Below are 17,093 nucleotides of genomic sequence, written 5' to 3'. Positions count from 1 at the left end.
TGTGCCTGAGAGCGTCGTCCAAGCGCTCCCTGAACTTCGATGCCGTGACCACTTCCCTGGGGAACCTGATACTCGTTGATCTGCATCCAGGAAAGCCGGGAAGGTCCGAGTAACAGAAAGGGAGGAAAAGAGAAACCTGATGCATGTAATAGAAATACATCTAAAAAGAGGGGAAAAAACCCAAACACCCAAACAAAACAGAAAACAAAACCCAACAAAACCTAGGCTGAATTCCAGGAAAAAAACTTCCATACAGCAAGGTCTTACTCGGCATCTGAAGTGACATTATGGAAACTTTATTGCCTGATGCATTTAAAATTGCTCCGAATAAAAGTTGCAGGAACATCTGTTGCAGAGGTCGGTCGTGCATCCTCACAGATGGGACGGTAACTCAATAAACAAGCTCCAACTTTAACGAGTCTTTACCAAGCCACAGAACACGCACTGTTCAGGGGTTCACTGTTATCCCGATACATTTGGACAGTGTGGGAGATAGGAATGACAGTACACACAGCAATTCAGGATTGAGGCATTCCAAGGATTCTGCCAGGCAGTAAACTCCTAGTCATTGAGTGTTCCTGCTACTGTCAGAGTACAAATACAGCACATTCCCCGAATCCAGTGTCTGAAAGGCAAGCAAAATAGTAGGAAACACTCACCTAGCCCAGAATCCTTCTTTTGTCAGTTAAGGACAGCAGAGGAGTGTTCTCGTGAAGGGAATAGACTGAGGAAATCAATCCTACCTACAGAAATTCCCTGTGAATGTCCCACCAGCAGCAGCTGTAAACATTTCTATTTGCATGGGCCATGGCAGAAGCTGCAGCCAGGACCTGTCTTCCAATTATTGATCCTCTACAAGTACTTGTGGAATCAAGCCACTAAAACATCATCTTACATAATCCATCATAATTAATATGCAAAATTATAATGAATTCCCTATTTTAATGGCTTTTATTCAAGAAGGCTGTTGGGTTTGGGGGTTATTTTATAGTAAACATATTTTTTTCCCAACAAAATTGGTTTCACTGACACCTATTCATGAACTTACATTTTGCAATGCTGTACCAAAAGCAAACTTTCCAAAGATTTAAGCAAAGGAGTTAAGACTTTTAAGTAGTTCATAAAAGCAAACCTTAAATCAATACAATCCAGGCAATCTCAGTAAACACCTCACCAATTACAGTTATTCAAATTTTTAGCACATTCCAAAAATCACCAAGCAAAAAACCAATTCTTCCGTTTTACTTTTCAATTTCTAGAGAAAACCTGCAGCAGAAATAAATTTGCTATTACAGTGCTTTTAATGCTGTCCTTCCCACATATGACTCCAACTGATTTCTGTTAACAAGTAGCAGCTCATTTTTTGCATGCTTACGTGCATTTTAATGGAGAAATTCTGTACAAGCCAATGGCTTTATAGGCCATTCCCTCCAGGTGAGGAGCCACAGATTCTTGGGAGATGCTCCAGCACTGCTCTTCTGTTCCTTTGTAAGGAATCAGAGCTTCCATACAAGCTGAGAAGAATCCAACAACTACGAGGAGGCCACAACCTGCAGGAGAGAGGGCACCAGCTTTGTCTGGTCCAGAGGACTGGACACACAGAGGGCTGGACAGAAGCACAGTTCAGGCAGCTCCTGCTCTTGGAACACCTGAGCAGTAGCTGCTGTGGATTTTTGGGCTCTCACTGCCCAAAGGCACAGACACCACCCCTTCTTTAGGAGGCCACATGGAGAGAGTCCCACAAAGCACAGCATCAGGGTTTGATTTAGCTGCTGATGGTTACTGAGACTGACTCAGAATAAGTTACACACCTGCAATGATTTAGAAGCCTGGTGTGGGTTTTCCTCCTCTATACAATCAGCTTCAATAAATTCCAGCTCGAGTTACCCAGGACAATTGACATCTGAGTTTAACCTCTTGTTTGATACATATTAAAAATGCATTTCCTTGTACAGAATTTGAATAGAAAACAGGTAGCCAGTTACTTCAGTGGAGTTAGGATATCATGGCCATAACACATGGGAAATAACTCTTGACAATGCAAGTTTACATTGTGCTACAAAAGTTGTTTTTTTTTTTTTAGATACTTCATGTCATAGCCACTTTCATTTAATTATGAAGAACAGAAATGCATTAACATCATGAAAGTATGTTTCAGTTTATATTTTTTTTAAAAAATGAATAATTGCCCACTTGGGTTGGAAGTGTTTTATTACTCCTTCGGATTCATTTGCCATGATAAAATGTCAAAAGCACCGGTCAAGACAGAAATAAATAACACGATCTCATGTTAGAGAAAAAGTTGCAAATACAGTATATTAAATTATAGCAAGATGCTGCTTCACACCAGCTGATGCAGACAGCACGAGGGAGACAGTAGTTTTACTCACGATCATTGAAAAGATCTATCACCAGAACAGGGGAGCTGCACACCCAACCACAAGCCTCAGTCCTCCTTTTACCAATTTACTTTGTGAATTTAATGAAGCGTTTGAACTGGCAGTTTTGGTAGTCCAACATCCCCTTTCTCTAGCAGTAACAGGAGTGGTACAAAGCTTTTCAGAAGCCCCACAAAAAGCCAAGGCTTTCATGTCTTTGCAGTCTTTGATTTCAGGTCCGTTCCTGAAAATGGTCAGTTTAAAGCCACGTCTCAAGTCCTCCTTTAGTAAAGAAACTCCAGGCAGGCAACACATGCAACTTCAATAGTGTTATGAAACTGCATTCAGGGGTTGGAGCAGAGCATCTCTGCAACTGTACGGGGAGCACTTTTATCTGTCAGAAAATGAAGGAAGTTACAGTCCCTTTGGGAAAAAAATAAAAAATATAAAAAAGCCATATTAAAAATATTAAGGCAAGGCCACTACAATTGCACACCACTTCAGGCCTGAATTAAATCAGGAGTATTCTATTACTTACATGTTGCCCTAATTCCTGTTGTATGGCCTGCAGCAAAGTTTTCCACTGAAAAAAATAATGAAAAGAACCCCCAAATTTTCCACTGAAGGCCTTGGAACATGTCACTTGCATAACACCTCCCATGGTCAGTTAGAGACCATAAACACGTCCTCTTCCAGGCAGACATTTGAAAGAGAATCTTCTGCCAGGGAAAATGATGTAATATCTACTGTAGTGAAGTCACTTCCTGCACAAAAAACATAACCCATATGGGCAAAATGCACTGTAAAATAAAGAGCTTATACACCAAGTAAAGTTTGAAACATCTGAGACCCACTACAGCAGGCCAGAGAGATTCTCTTTTTGGGTTTCTACTCCATTTTTTTCAGTTTAACTTCGCCACTGCTTTCATGTAATGCCTGTACTTTAAACTAAAAAAAATGATGCATGAAAAGATATATGATCATTCTGGTAAGGAAAATCGTTCCCATGATTACTCAAGCTCAGAAAATTTTTTAATTAACTAAACATGTTAAATTATGCCAGTGATTACATCTTGTTATTTACAAGATTAAGTACCACTGATTCTTAGTAATGGGGCAGTATCTAAATTAAGATCACAGGGGCTGGATTACGTTCTGGTTGCTAAAATCTTTCTGGTTTAGCTGTCTATCCAGTTCTTTGGAATTTTGAGTGTGGAAGAAAGGGGATCAAATCAAACAATTTTGCGCCTCGACATATTCTACACCTGGATCAATTTTTGATATCTAGTCCCATTGACTCAGTAACATGGTTTAAATTTGAAACCTGTCACAATTATGACATAAGAATATAGAAGACAACACATTTTTGTTCACAGTAACACACTAATTACTGTACTCACTGGTAAACGTCAATTTTTAATAATTTTTAAATACTGTGTTTTCCAAATACCTCAGCATAGAACGCCAATTTTTTTTGTGGGGGAGCATCAGATTTCCTGAATTTTTCCACATAATCCTTACAAACACCTCACAGATCACCAAACTTGGAAGAATTCTACAGAAACATTGCACAGACGTTGCACCACAAGGGCTCGTACATTCAAAGGCAGCTTTCTGGAGTGCAGGTCCATCCATTCACATTGGGAAAAAAGTTCACAGAAACTCCAAAAATGAGAAAATGAAGCGAAACCTAGTGTGACTTTACACCAATAAGAACAACAATGAGGACAATTACTATAACAAACAAAATTAAAATAACAAGCATCTTCCGGTTCTTCTTTTGATATTGCTCTGCCTGTAAAACAGAAAAGGAGGAGTTAATACTTAGATTTCTGCAGAGCTGAGGCACAGACTCTTACTTGGTATAAGTGAAATACATGTGTTCCAGATGGTTCTTTGGTAACCTGACATTCCATACAATGTATACTGCAAGCAATTCCCACAAAATAACTCTGATCTGCACCACAGACTCCAGTGAATAAAGTCTGCACTGAAGTCACATTTACCTGTGTTAAAGAGCAGACTCACTTTAAGATTCCTGTTTTATATTTGAAGGTCATTAAAATTCACAACAAAACTTCATTTTTTTTAATAGGCATTTTTGTTGGACCTTACCCAGCTGTGCATTTTCATTTAATTTCAATTAGCACTGAAAGCTTTCTTTTTGTTTTGATTCTCAGTTTTCTGCTTCTTTCCTTTTTTCTTCTAACCATATTTTCTCATCCCTTGCCTCTTTTTCCCGGGGGAATTAAAAGGGCACAATGTGGAGAAAACTCTCCAAAAGCCAAATGAAAGTCTGCTAATAGAAGCTAAATGGAACAAAGCTTGCATTTAATTGTATTTAATTAATAAACCTTCAAAATTTAAAGGGAAAACAATATTAATTCTTCTCCTTTATAATCTCTGGAAAGTAATTAATTACCAGATCTGCTAAAGAGGAATTTTTGACCTGAAACTATGTAACATGCAACCACTGTGACTACTGACTTCATTAGTAACTGATTCCAATTTTCATGTGAAGCAGGAATTGGTAATTAGTGATTCATATCACCAGACTTTTGCAGTGAATTAGTGCAATTCCTGTTGTCTTGGTAGTTTATAATAATTGTGCCAATTAAAACAGAAAAGAAATTTGACAGTATAGCTATTAAATCAGAATAAAGCTACCACCAGTATTGAAAACACCAGGGTACCTCTGATATTCCTCCTCAGACCTGTCTGTATGTCTACCATGATAGGTGAAAAAATTCTTATGCTGTACTGAAAGCAGGTATGTATTGGATCAAAAATCCATACTCCAGCCAGCAATCCAACCAGGGGCTTGCTGAGAATTCATTACCCACCACTAGACCAGAAATAACATCGATTCCAACTAATTAATTTATTTCCAGTTCAATCTGTACAAATTGCTTCCAATTACTTTAAGCTTTGCTCATCCACAGTCAACACCTTGTTTCAGTGATCTCCAATTTACTTTTGTGTATAACAAGAATAATCCTATAACCAATTCATTTTGCTTTTCCTCAAATGGCACATTTTTTGCTGTCCATATATTACAAGTCTACCACCATAGGAAGTTGAGTGTGTAGAAATCAGATGTCCAGGTTTCCAAAACAGAAGGTTTTACTTAAGAGGCTTTTGCATAGCTCTCTTTTGGGATTTATTTCCAGCAATGGAAGGACTGAACTGAGCTGACAAATCAGAACCTACCATAGAATCAAAACAGAACAAAGAAGCCAACAAAACAAAATAACCACAAAACTCTGCTCTGCTGCCAACTAAAACTTTTCAGGTGTTCATACTAAAAACTGTTTAAAGTGTCAGATGGTGAGAGAAAACATTAATAATTATTCTTGCTGATTAGACAATGTTTTCAAACTGCAATCTGTAGTGAGGTCCCCAATAACCAGTCCTGTTTCCCAAGTGCCTGGCTCTCCAAACAGAGAGGGAATTGCACATAGGTCCCAGCAGGTCAGCAGTCTAAATATCAAAGCACATTGCTTGGATGCCCAGAAAGTCATTTAAGAAATTAACACTGGGCATCAAGCATGACATTAACAGAAGTTATATGGAAAGCTCCTACTGCAGTACAGTTGGACATTTTATACTGTACAGCAATCATTTCTAAAAGGGACTATGTCCAACTGAAAATTGAATAACTTAACAGCTATTAAATTATAAAATATTATTAGATATGCAAAACAGTTTAATGATTCCATCAGCTTACCTTATGTAGTTGTTTTAGACCCTCTTCAGTTTTCATACACGACTGTTCAATATTATAGTCAATTCTATCTAGAACTGTTCCCTAAGTAAAAAGGAGAAAACAAGCAGCAAATTGAAGCAAAATGAACTTCATAAAGCAAATCTTATTATAAACAGCAGAGTAATTAACAACACTCCCAGTAAACAGCTCATGAATTATGTAAACAATGAACTTTTACAGAAGAACTTCTTGGGACTTCACTAAACAACTTCCTTGCTCAGTGCCCAATGGCAGCTCTGTCCACATCTTACATCACATCCCTAATTATCACCTTACTTCCAGACCAGGTGCTTTTGGCTGACACACTGAACATGAACTGAATCTCTGGGAGAAATAACCATCAGAACTTTGGTTTTCTATGGCCTATTTATTTTATTTTTTTTTCCACTCTAACACACATAACCACTTGAATTCTTATTTATTTATTTCCATTAATTCAACTTCTGGAAGGTTTCAACCTTATCTTGAAGATAAGGATGACCTTATCCTGAAGACAAGAGGTAAGTTAGGAAAAGTGAGCAGCACATGAAAACAGGAGGAGTCTGGAAGCCTCCACACTACACGGAATCTCCTCTTTCTTACTAACACCGTGATGTCCATGTACCTGTTCTACTATCATTGCTCCCAGGTCCCTAAATATTTCATTGAGATCAGAGATGGACTGTACAATCTGACGGATTTCTCGTTCCCGCTCTTCCACCATTAGTGTGTTCTGCTCCACCAACGCCAGCTGGTCATCTGTAAAACCCTGTGGACATAAAAGATTTAGGGGTTGAACTGGCATTAACAGCATGAAATAATTATATTAACTAGAAATAATTATAGGGATTACAAGGCCTTATAACACAACAATCCTTTTGGAATTTCCTTAGTAGACAAGAATCTAAGAAAAAAATGCATTTTAAAAAGATTTTCAGGGTCTCTAAAATAACTTGGATAGCTATTTATAGCTGAAGGAGAGAAAATGCATATCTTGTATCCTGCCCAAATACATAAACAACTGATTTTAAAATAAGAGCTGTCCTAAACCAATGTTTTTGTTGTTGTAGAAAATCAATACACGCAAGTGTTCAGCAGTTACAGAATATCTATTGACTGATCAGCATGACAGAAACTCCCATAATGCCAGTGTGTAAAGACAGCAGCAATTCTGCTATTTTTATTAACCATAGAGACCTTCCTGTTTTTGTCTCCCAAGGCCAATCACAACTGAACATTGTCCTTTCCCCATCACTCTTCCCTGAGGTAAGTGAAAAACCTCTTGTACACAGGATTAGCTGAAAAGGTGCCTTGACTGTTTCAGTAAGTTTTCAGCTAAATGTTAACTGAATGTTAACAGTTAAGAATATTCTGTGGCACTATTAGTGAGGACACAACAGAACAACTCCCACACTGATTAGAAATGCAGTATCCCCAAACTCCAGGAAGTCAAACAAAGTCTGATAGAGCTCTACAACATTATTTGTGCAGAAACAAGTCACTGCACCATTTTTTCAGCAATCTGACATATTCCAGGTCTTCAGTTACTCTTTAAAGTTCACTTTAAAGAGTGCCACCTTCCATCCAAACTCAGAATCACAGTTTTCTACAATTGCTCTTGCATGTGGCCAGACAGGTGCTGTGACAAGGGACTTACTCTGTCATAAAGTGTATCATCCTCCCCATCATCCATCAGTGGGACTGAGGTGTCGAAGAAGTGTTTGGATCTTTCTTCTCTATTCTTCATGCCTGCGAAAGACAAGCCATGTTTAAGCACAATATTTATGCACAGTAAGATCAGAGTAAGAGTAAAGTCTGAAGCACCAGATAGAAATGCACAAAAAAAGAAAATCTGGCTAATAAATGACATAAATAATAGTATGCAAATTTTAATTGTCACACAGGCTTCCTGTTTAACAAAGCACAACAAATTCAACCAGACTTGCAAGATTAATTAAATCAGTGATTCTGAAGTCGTTCTGTTCTACGTAGTTAAAAAAATTAGGTAAGTTAAGAGCCTTAAAGTGTGATCACTTTAGGCTATTTTATAACAAATTCTCTTAGGAACATCCCTTGTCTGAACTGTGATCTTCAGTTCCACCTGTGCCATTTATACCACAGGAGGAAGAAATATCAATGTTAAATTTGAAGATCAAGTTTTTGTGGGTTTCTTCCAAGATTAAAATAATCTTACTTAGCCAAAAATAGAATTGCACACAATTTTAGAGTTTTAAACAGAAGCTATTCCACTTCCAATCTGTTTATGGATGCAGAATTTTAATTTATCACAGACTACCTCTTGAAGTTTTGTCTATCACAGCCTGCCATCTACAGCAGGCATCATGGCTGAAGAGCAATGGCTGCTTCACCAGTGTCACAGAAGCAGCATTTCAGACCACAATTAGAGAAGCAAAGATGCATTAAAAATATGGATGGGTGAAATACACTGCTTTGGTTGACATGCTTAACCATGACATTTCTCCTTCAGCAATATGAAAGAGAAGTAGAATAAAGCAGTTTGTACATGGGTGAACCAGAAACCCTCAAATTCTACCCTCTAGCTAGTCCTGTGTGCATCATTTAACCCTTCCATGCTTGAACTTTCCCAACCAAGAAAACAAGCACACCTCCATCAGTGGTGATGTACGGGCACCACCACAGGAGGTGCCCCTGTATTACTGTATCTCTTATGCTTACGTTTGAGATAGTCAGACTGTGCATGCCTAAAGTTGGTGGACAGGTCCTGAAGGGACTGTGCTAAGGAAGACACTACATTCCTGAGAACACGTGCTTCTTGTTCTGTACAACTACGGGACCTGCTCTGCAAGACCTGGACTGCTCTCTGACATCTGTGGAATAACTGAGAAAAAAAGGCCATTAGTAAAAACACAGACAGCAGCTCACACTTCAACTGTCACATTGCAAAAGTGCCAAACTGAACACTAATATTTTTATTTCTAGATTTTTAAAATTAATTTTTATTGCCTCGTGCAGTGTTTAAAAAGATACAGAAACAGAACAAACAAAGTTAACAAGGTAGCTGAGTAACACAACTAATTCTGACCAAAGGCATTTGCTTCATTTTAATTGCTTGGCCTTGGAATTGATATCTGTATTTCTCTGAGACATCTGTAAACTTGATCTGATTAATCCTATTCCAAGTAGAAAAACCAACAAGTAAGTAACAGAACAGGGAGGTTAATGACTCGTTGGGAAGTTCACCGAGACGGTGAGTGCAGTTCTGAGCACAGAGCCCAGGACTTCTCACTCTAACACTGATTACAAATGAAATGCTTTCCTCAAAGCAAACCATCCCTTGTCCTAATGCTTAAAGATATGTCAAACTGGAGAGTTAGAGCTGAAATGAGCCTGTACCTGTGTGATCTCCTGGGTTGTTATTTCTATTGCCCGTTCCTCTTCACTGCTGTCATCCAGCGTGGGTCTGTTCAGATGTTTATCGTGAAGACTGGCTAATTCTTTCATCTTCTGTTTAACCCTGGCAATATCATACTGAATCTAAAACAGAAAGCCCAACAGGAACAAAGGGAAGTAACTCGTGTTTCAGAGGAAAGGGTTCTGACAAATGTTAGACAAAAATCATTGACAGAAATCTGTAACATCAAAAGCAGACCAAAGATCATTATAAACCAGATAAAAAGCTGACTAAGAAGCAACTGAATACTCTTATAGACTTTCAGTTTGGTACCTTTTTAAACCTACTCTTGTTAATCTTAGGCAAGACTGCTGTTTTCAAATGTGCTTCATTAAGTTGGAATAATATTTTTATCATTATATAGTATCATAGCAAGAAGATTTAGCCAACTCCCAAAAATATTAATGAAAATTCAGGCCACAGCTTCAACTCTCTCACACATTGAATAGCCTGAACTTAATAGGAGAAGTTAAATTACATGCTTGCAAACAAGTAATTAAAAATAAATATGTAAGAGTGATTATTATAGTAGTAAAAAGGAGACTGAGCACCTTTCTGCAAAATGGGTTGTGTACACACAAACTGATGAGGCAATATGTGTTCTGAGAGTACATTTAAAAACAGATTTTCTGAAAGTCAAGAATAGCTTCACATTCCAAATACAGAGACAGTTTTTTAACTGGATGCCTCCAGAATCATTCCCTTGTGTATGTCCAAATATTTCCATAACTTGCAAGGCATCCATAGTGCACAGGCAGGAAAATTCTCCTGCTAGAAGACACTAATATTTCCTGTTTTCAAACAGTAAACCTGCTCATCTCCACCATTTTAGGGTCTACTCAACTGGATTCAATAGGTTCAAACCAAAATTCCACTGCAAGTACTAATTTTTTAGTACCTTCCCTTCTAAGTTTTAAAATGAGAAGAACTTTGCTTTGCTAAGAGCTTTAGGACCTTCCGTGTCTCAAGTCTAAAAGCTCAGCTATAGCACATTTACCCTAATAGTCCCAGTGTACTTTTAATACTGGACTCCCATTAATGATACATAGTCTTCCAGAACTCCTGGCCCTGGATAATCTCCATTTATTTCACTTGCAATATACCCTTCAAGATAATAAGTCACAGCTTGCCTCATATTTTCCTCTAAACAAGGCGGTCAACTTAGAAAACACTAATTTTAATCTTTCTTCTAATACCAGTTTTGTCATAAAACTGACAGCATTGAGAAAGTAACTGACAACACCAATAAATCCCTACACGAGAAGCCAAACTGTTGGATTTGCCACAGAACTTACCTCATCAGCCCCATCGACCCATTTGGGAGGTAAACGTTTTGTGACCCCAATTGCTGCTTCGGGATCTAAACTGATTCCCGACACCAGTGCCATGCGATCATCAGCCAGCTGCAGGGGAGAAAAAACCACAGCAAATTAATTTCATTCCAGTCAGATCCAGATCCTTGAACATCAGGAAAAGTGCGTGTGTGCCTTCTCACAAAAAGTAACCTCGAAGATGTGTTCACACGTGACGCAGCTACGATCACACACCACATCTCCTGGTTTGTCCCTATATGCCAGTGACCTATGTCCTCCCCCTTCCCACAGGAGCTGAAAGATGAGAGTCAGTCTTAAAATAAATTCTTAGGAGATTTTCAAGGAGAAAATATGGTATTGCAGTAAGAATTCAAGTAGCTCTCATGTTGGTACCTTTTTCCAGCACAGTTTATATCAGGCCAGGCAAGTTTGAAAACTGCATTTGGGAGAATCTCAGAAAAAATTTTTATTGTAACTGCAAGAAATAAAATAGTACCTCTGCTTTTTCTCAAACAATGTTATTTAGACAGACATTCAGCTAAGAGGCAGCTGAAGGACAAACACTCTTGCAAACTGACATGCAGCTAAAATGGTTAAATTACTTGTTTAGTGGACATGAAAATGTGCTAAACACAAATAGCCAAGGCAGTTCTAGAGATGATCATCAGTGATACCACTTGAAACATAACTAATCACTGCTTTGTCTCAGGGAAAGATTTAATATAAACACCTCCCTTCCGAGTTTCTCTCAAATTTTTAATTTTCCTTTATCAGGCCTGTAAAGCTTCATGGTTCTCCACTCCATGTCTCTTCCTTCCTGGGTAATGCTTTCTTGAGAGCTGTTTTTTACCCCTGACCTCATTCCTGATCAATAAAGTTTGTATAATTCATGCATAGCATGAAAAATAGTTACTGGTTTCATTGTGCAAAGTCATTCTATCCCACACATGTACAGTAAGTCAGACTAGTTTATACATTTATCTATTCACAGTGTAATACTCCATCACTAAATGCTTGACTTTACGCAGCCTCGTCCTTCTACTGTGCATGGAGACATTTCATCCTATATAAAAAAATTCAGTAAACCAGCAGAATAAGGAAAGGAACATTTTAGGTCAATGATGTAGGCTTGATGCACCATGGCAGAATAAAATGTGAAAAACAATACCTCATCCAGCTCCTGAAGTGATTTGTGGATCCCATCAGCCCCATCCAGTTAGAGACAGCAAAAGATAAAAGGGAAAAAAAAGAGACATAGGACAGATATAGGGCATGGTCAGTTGAGAAAATACTGATTGATGTTTAAAGCACAATGGTTTACCAAGAACAAACAAACAGCCCTTTAAAGACACGACTAATCAATAAATATATCATGATACTGTATTTTAAGTCAGCATTTTGCTTGATGTACCAACTTTTTAAAGAAATATTTCAGTTCCTTGGTAAACAGCAAGAACATAAGAGATCAAGTCCAGAGCTTGGTTTGTTTTCCAAAGTAACTGCACAGTCAATATCTAGATACTAAACTGTCAGGTAGAGACTGCAATAGAACACACTGAAGTAGGACAGCAAAGGCCACTGACTGCAGCATTCAGCATCCACAGGGAGCTGGAGGGTTTGACTATGATTGGAGGAGGCACAGACAAGCTCTTGAAAGATATTTATCAACAAGCACCCCAATTACCACAGGATAACACAGACAGCAAAAGACAAAGAGCAAAAGCAAATGCAGCATATGCTCACTTCTGTACACACTGGAGTTGTGCTCTGCTTTCAGGGAACATTAACCCTGCAAGGATCTGAAAAAATATAAAAACCAACCAATCTGCAGCTTCTCTGTTCATCAGTGTTTGCACTGTGTGTGTGAGCAAAAGGGTATTTCACTCACAGATGAACAAAGCAGATCTAAAATGAGGACAAACACTTGTGGTTTAACAAAGCAGCATCAACTGATGGTCCTTATCCCAGCCCAAGCTCTTGAAACAGGACTGTACTGTTAAAATGCTGCTGTGATTATCTGAGTTTAAGGAGTGGCTGAGTGTCCTCACGAGGGTGCATCTGCCAGGGCAGAAGGTGATTTTGGACAGAGAGTTATCATTGCAAAGGATGTCTCGAGGAGAAGCCTGGGGAGTGAACTAAGGTGAGCTGAAGTACTTTGAGAGAGAACTTGCAGCCCTGCCCTGCTGGCACCAGCAGCTCTGCTCTGGGGGCACCACCCAAAGGAAAACCTGCAGTTGACAGGGACAGGCACCTGAAAACCTGACAGACAAGTAACTCACACTAACAGTGTTACTTCTTGCTAAAACAGTTCACTCGTGGTAACTACAGAACTCTGAATGTCCAATCTGGATCCAGATTGAGCCATTGCCTCACTTCACCCACTGCACAGAGGGAAATTCCAGTCCCTGTTCACCTTTGTGTGAATGAGCAGCCCAGCAAACATCTTCAATTCATGTTGAAAAACACTGTCAATAAATGTTTTATGCATGTTTTAAGTGATACTGCACTCACTGCTGAGCAAAGTGCATTTCACTGCTCAGTTGTCTGTATGGGAGTTTAAACCATCACTGCCTTTTCTGGGTGATATTTTAAAAACCCCCAAGCATCTAAAGAACTGATATTGATATTGGCAAGGAAACCTTAACAAGGACTAAATGCAGAGCCAAGTTACACACGTGTAATACAAATTATCATTGACATTTCCTATTCTACAAAAGCAGTTTCATACACAGCTGGTTAGACACAGGTGTAATAAAGTTAACAAGGAACAAATACCATGAACAGAAACATGAAGCACTGCTTTTCCTAATAAAAATGCATTAATATAAAGCAATTTAGAATGATGAGACTGCCAGCAGATAGTTACTGGTGCCTATGACAAATAAATGATAAGCTTAAACAGAAAGTGTGAAAACCTGAGCAGAGCTGAGCTGCCAGGCAGCCCATCATGGTTCAAAACTTAGAAAAAGCTGCAGAAACTGCCTCTGAATGCATAACTTTTATGAGGGAAATCTACTGACTTCCTCTCTCAAAGATGTCTCTGAGTACTATTTGTATTTAGGGAAAATTAAAATAAAAAGGGCAATGAACACCAGAGCAAGTTATGGAGAAATTTAAGCAATGGGAATAAACTATACCAAGTGTATTTAACAGTGCCCACACTGAGGTGAATAGAAGAGTTCTGCTCTGTGAAATGATTTTGGGTTTTCTTTGAGGTAAAGAGACATCAAAAACCAAAGAGGACCAAAAACCTCCTGTCAACGCTAACACGAAGCTCTTAGAACAATAATTTGTTATTCGCGAAGGGAACAGAGATCAGCACACAGAGAGATCTCTTCTATTCGCTTTCCGTGAGGGAGCAGGGAAAGGGATCAACAGGGCGGGGAGGGAGGGAGGCGGGAGGGCGGTGGGGGTTGAGGAGAGGGCTCGGAGGAGGGGAGAGGGTCAGGGCACAGCTCGGCTGCCCGGCGAGGTACAGAAGGATGAAGGGAGGAGACTCACCGCAGCAGCCATGCTACGTGACCCCCGAGGGCTGGAGGAGCCGAAACTACTCACTTGCTCGGCCAGCAGCTGCCGGCTCTGCACCGCGTTGTTCCGCAACAACAAGAACGCGTCCGTGAGACGCCGGGTGGCCATGGCCCCCCTGCCCGCCGGGCCCGCGGCCCGAGCACAGCCCGGCACGCGCGGCGGCCGCCCCTCAGAGGGCCGGGGCGGAGACCCCTAGGAGGGCCGGTAGCGGGAGCCCTCAGCGGGCCGTGCCCGGGCCGGCCCTGGCCCTGCCGGGTCCCGGTTCCCCCCTCTCCCTGTCCCCGTCCCGGCCCCCGCCGGGCGCCGCCATCGCCCCGGCCCGCGCCGACACTTCCGCGTTGTGCAGCGCCCAACGCCTTCCGGCCCGCGCGCCCCGCGCCGCTCCGCCCGCGCCCGCGGCCCCGCCACCAGCGTTCCGGCCCTCATGGGTCCGGGGCACGAACGCTCCACATCCGTTCCGAAATCCAGCTCTAAGTCCATCCTCACATCCAGCCCCAAATCCAGCCACGCATCTGTCCCAACATCCACCTCCGAGCCCATCCCCACATCTATCCCCCCATCCATCCCTAAATGCAGCTCCCCATCCAGCTAAAAGTCCGTGCCCACGTGCAGCCCCACGCCCACCCCACATCCCTCCACACATCCAGGTCCGCAGCCCGCCCCAAAAGTGGCCCCACCTCCAGACCCACCTCCAGACCCACATGCACCCCAAATGCAGCCCCACATATGGCACCACACCCATTCCTCAATCTGTGCCCACAACCAACCATCCCACATCCATCCCAACTGCCAACCCCACATCCATCCGTCCATCCAAGCCCATATCCACTTCAACATCCAAATCCACATCAGCACCACCTCATCCATCCATGTGTCCATCCCCGTGTCCATCCCTGGCTCCATCCCCGGGTCAATGTCCATGCCCATGTTTCTTGAAAATGGACAAGCTATTTAAAATGACAGTATGGGGTTTGACTTTACAAAAGAGGCTTTTCAATAAGGTGACTGAAATGATTTTCCCCTGCTGCTCTGTCAGGCCGGACAGACTGCTCCCAGTGCGGGGAAAACGTGACACGAGGTGGTTTTGGGGTCCCTCTGGTGCATCCTATGCCAGGTGCCTGCACTCCAAGGGACATCCAGCATAATCCCCAACGAAACACCAGCAGCCACTGCCCAGCACGGCCAGGGAAACTGCTCCCCACAGGTCATCAGGAGATTAAACCCTCAAAAAAACCCCAAACCAACTAGTATTTACACATATGGCAGGAACAGTGACTGTAATCACAACCACATTTGCTGGAAATGTTATCTCGTTTTATCCAACCGCCCAGGCAAACTTGTATGGTGAAAAATAGGAAAAAAAAATATTCCTCTGCTATTATAAGATATTTGGGGGGTTTTCTTGAACAGCCCTTCTGCCTCAGCGGGAGAGACCTGAAACTTGGAATTTAGCAAGGAAATAAGCTCCAGTCATACAAGGCCTAACGCACGCATTTCATTTTTCGTGGTCTGGTGAAATCTGTTTTCATTTTGGCTGCCTGACAAAGGCTTTAAAAATGTATGTATGGGCTTCATTTCTTCATGCTAATTTTTAATCTACTGTAACAATTTTTTATACCATGAGAACAGTTTCAGCTAATGACCTTCCTGCCTTCTCTTGGCACTGCTGCCATGGCTGTAGGTCAAGAGAAATTTTTTCTGCAGTCAACAGTCTTCCCGTGATCTTTTAGATTTGGGTGCATGTGTAGGGAAAACCAGTTGGAATATCCCACACAGTGGGATGGAGAACCCAACGGGAAGCCTAATGTGCTGGAAGTTGGTACACACTAGCAATTAACATTTTGTTTCCTGATTTTTGACAGCTTAAAAAGGTTTGAATGTTGGGCGGGCTTGGAATATAAGCAGGGGCTATAAAAAGGATTTGAGACTTGTACACAGAGGGATAAAACTCCATAAGGAAGGGGTCCAGACCTAACCCGGTGAAAAACCACTTCAAAGTGGATATTAGAAATAAGCAAAGGGAGTAGAAGGAATGGAAAAAAAGGATTAAGCAAAGAAAACTATGTCTTAGAAGTTAGGAAATGTAGGCATAAAGGGAAATGTGCCAGAAGTGAAGGCGAGGTGGACCTTGCAAAGGAAATTAAAACAAATAGCAAAATGTTTTTCAGGCATTCATACCAGGAGAGGAAGGAGAGAAGAGGTAGAGGTGATGAAAGGGGGAGAGGCAGGACACAAATGAATGCATAATATGTAGTGGAAATGTACACAGAGGAAATGAATGCATGGAGACAGAAATGACCTCATCCAAGTGGAACAAATCATAAAGATCATAACGCGACAATAATTTGGGCTAAATGATCGTTATAGATCCCTTTCAACTGAAATATTCTAATTTCTGACTCAGACATCTAACAGGACTTTGCATCTGGCTGTGTAACAGCATCGCTGCAGGAGCAACGCAACACAAGTTGAGAGCAGGAAAAATTGTTCCAGCTTTTTAAATGAGGAAAAATAATTGAAGTCTGATCCAAATAAAACACAAGACTTTTGGATAAGTTTAGCAGGAAAGAATGATAGCAGACATGATGGCAGATAGAAATGGGCTAATGTACAATACATGCATTTACTGAAGGTGGACAGTGCTTGACTAACCTGAGGACTTTGTAAGATAGTTAGTTTTCATAACAGATAAGAGC

The 17,093-nt window shown here is 40.8% G+C and overlaps 1 protein-coding gene across 7 annotated transcripts; it reads right to left on the bottom strand.

Moving 5' to 3' along the window:
- Positions 1–263: 263 nt before the first annotated feature.
- Positions 264–14,763, bottom strand: STX16 (syntaxin 16). 7 transcript variants are annotated; one of them, XR_001874890.1, is made up of 10 exons: positions 14,371–14,539; positions 12,038–12,049; positions 10,852–10,959; positions 9,499–9,639; positions 8,821–8,983; positions 7,781–7,872; positions 6,749–6,892; positions 6,106–6,186; positions 2,917–4,173; positions 264–625 (listed from the first exon to the last, which is right to left on the bottom strand). XR_001874890.1 is itself a non-coding variant. In XM_017815316.1 (9 exons), the coding sequence occupies exons 1-9, from the start codon at positions 14,503–14,505 to the stop codon at positions 4,069–4,071; spliced, it is 927 nt and encodes a 308-aa protein (XP_017670805.1). In that variant the 5' UTR covers positions 14,506–14,732; the 3' UTR covers positions 2,194–4,068. The 7 variants fall into 7 exon arrangements, 5 of the variants coding, with proteins under 5 accessions (XP_017670805.1, XP_017670802.1, XP_017670804.1 ...); XR_001874889.1 differs by lacking the exon at positions 264–625 and having other exon boundaries at positions 2,194–3,142; positions 3,977–4,173; XM_017815316.1 differs by lacking the exon at positions 264–625 and having other exon boundaries at positions 2,194–4,173; positions 14,425–14,732.
- Positions 14,764–17,093: the final 2,330 nt, after the last annotated feature.

This window comes from Lepidothrix coronata, unplaced genomic scaffold (genome assembly GCF_001604755.1).
Source record: "Lepidothrix coronata isolate B3197 unplaced genomic scaffold, Lepidothrix_coronata-1.0 Scaffold49, whole genome shotgun sequence".
Lineage (NCBI taxonomy): Eukaryota > Metazoa > Chordata > Aves > Passeriformes > Pipridae > Lepidothrix > Lepidothrix coronata.
The sequence above is the reverse complement of the archived record's forward strand: the minus strand, read 5'-3'. Positions and strand labels throughout refer to the sequence as shown.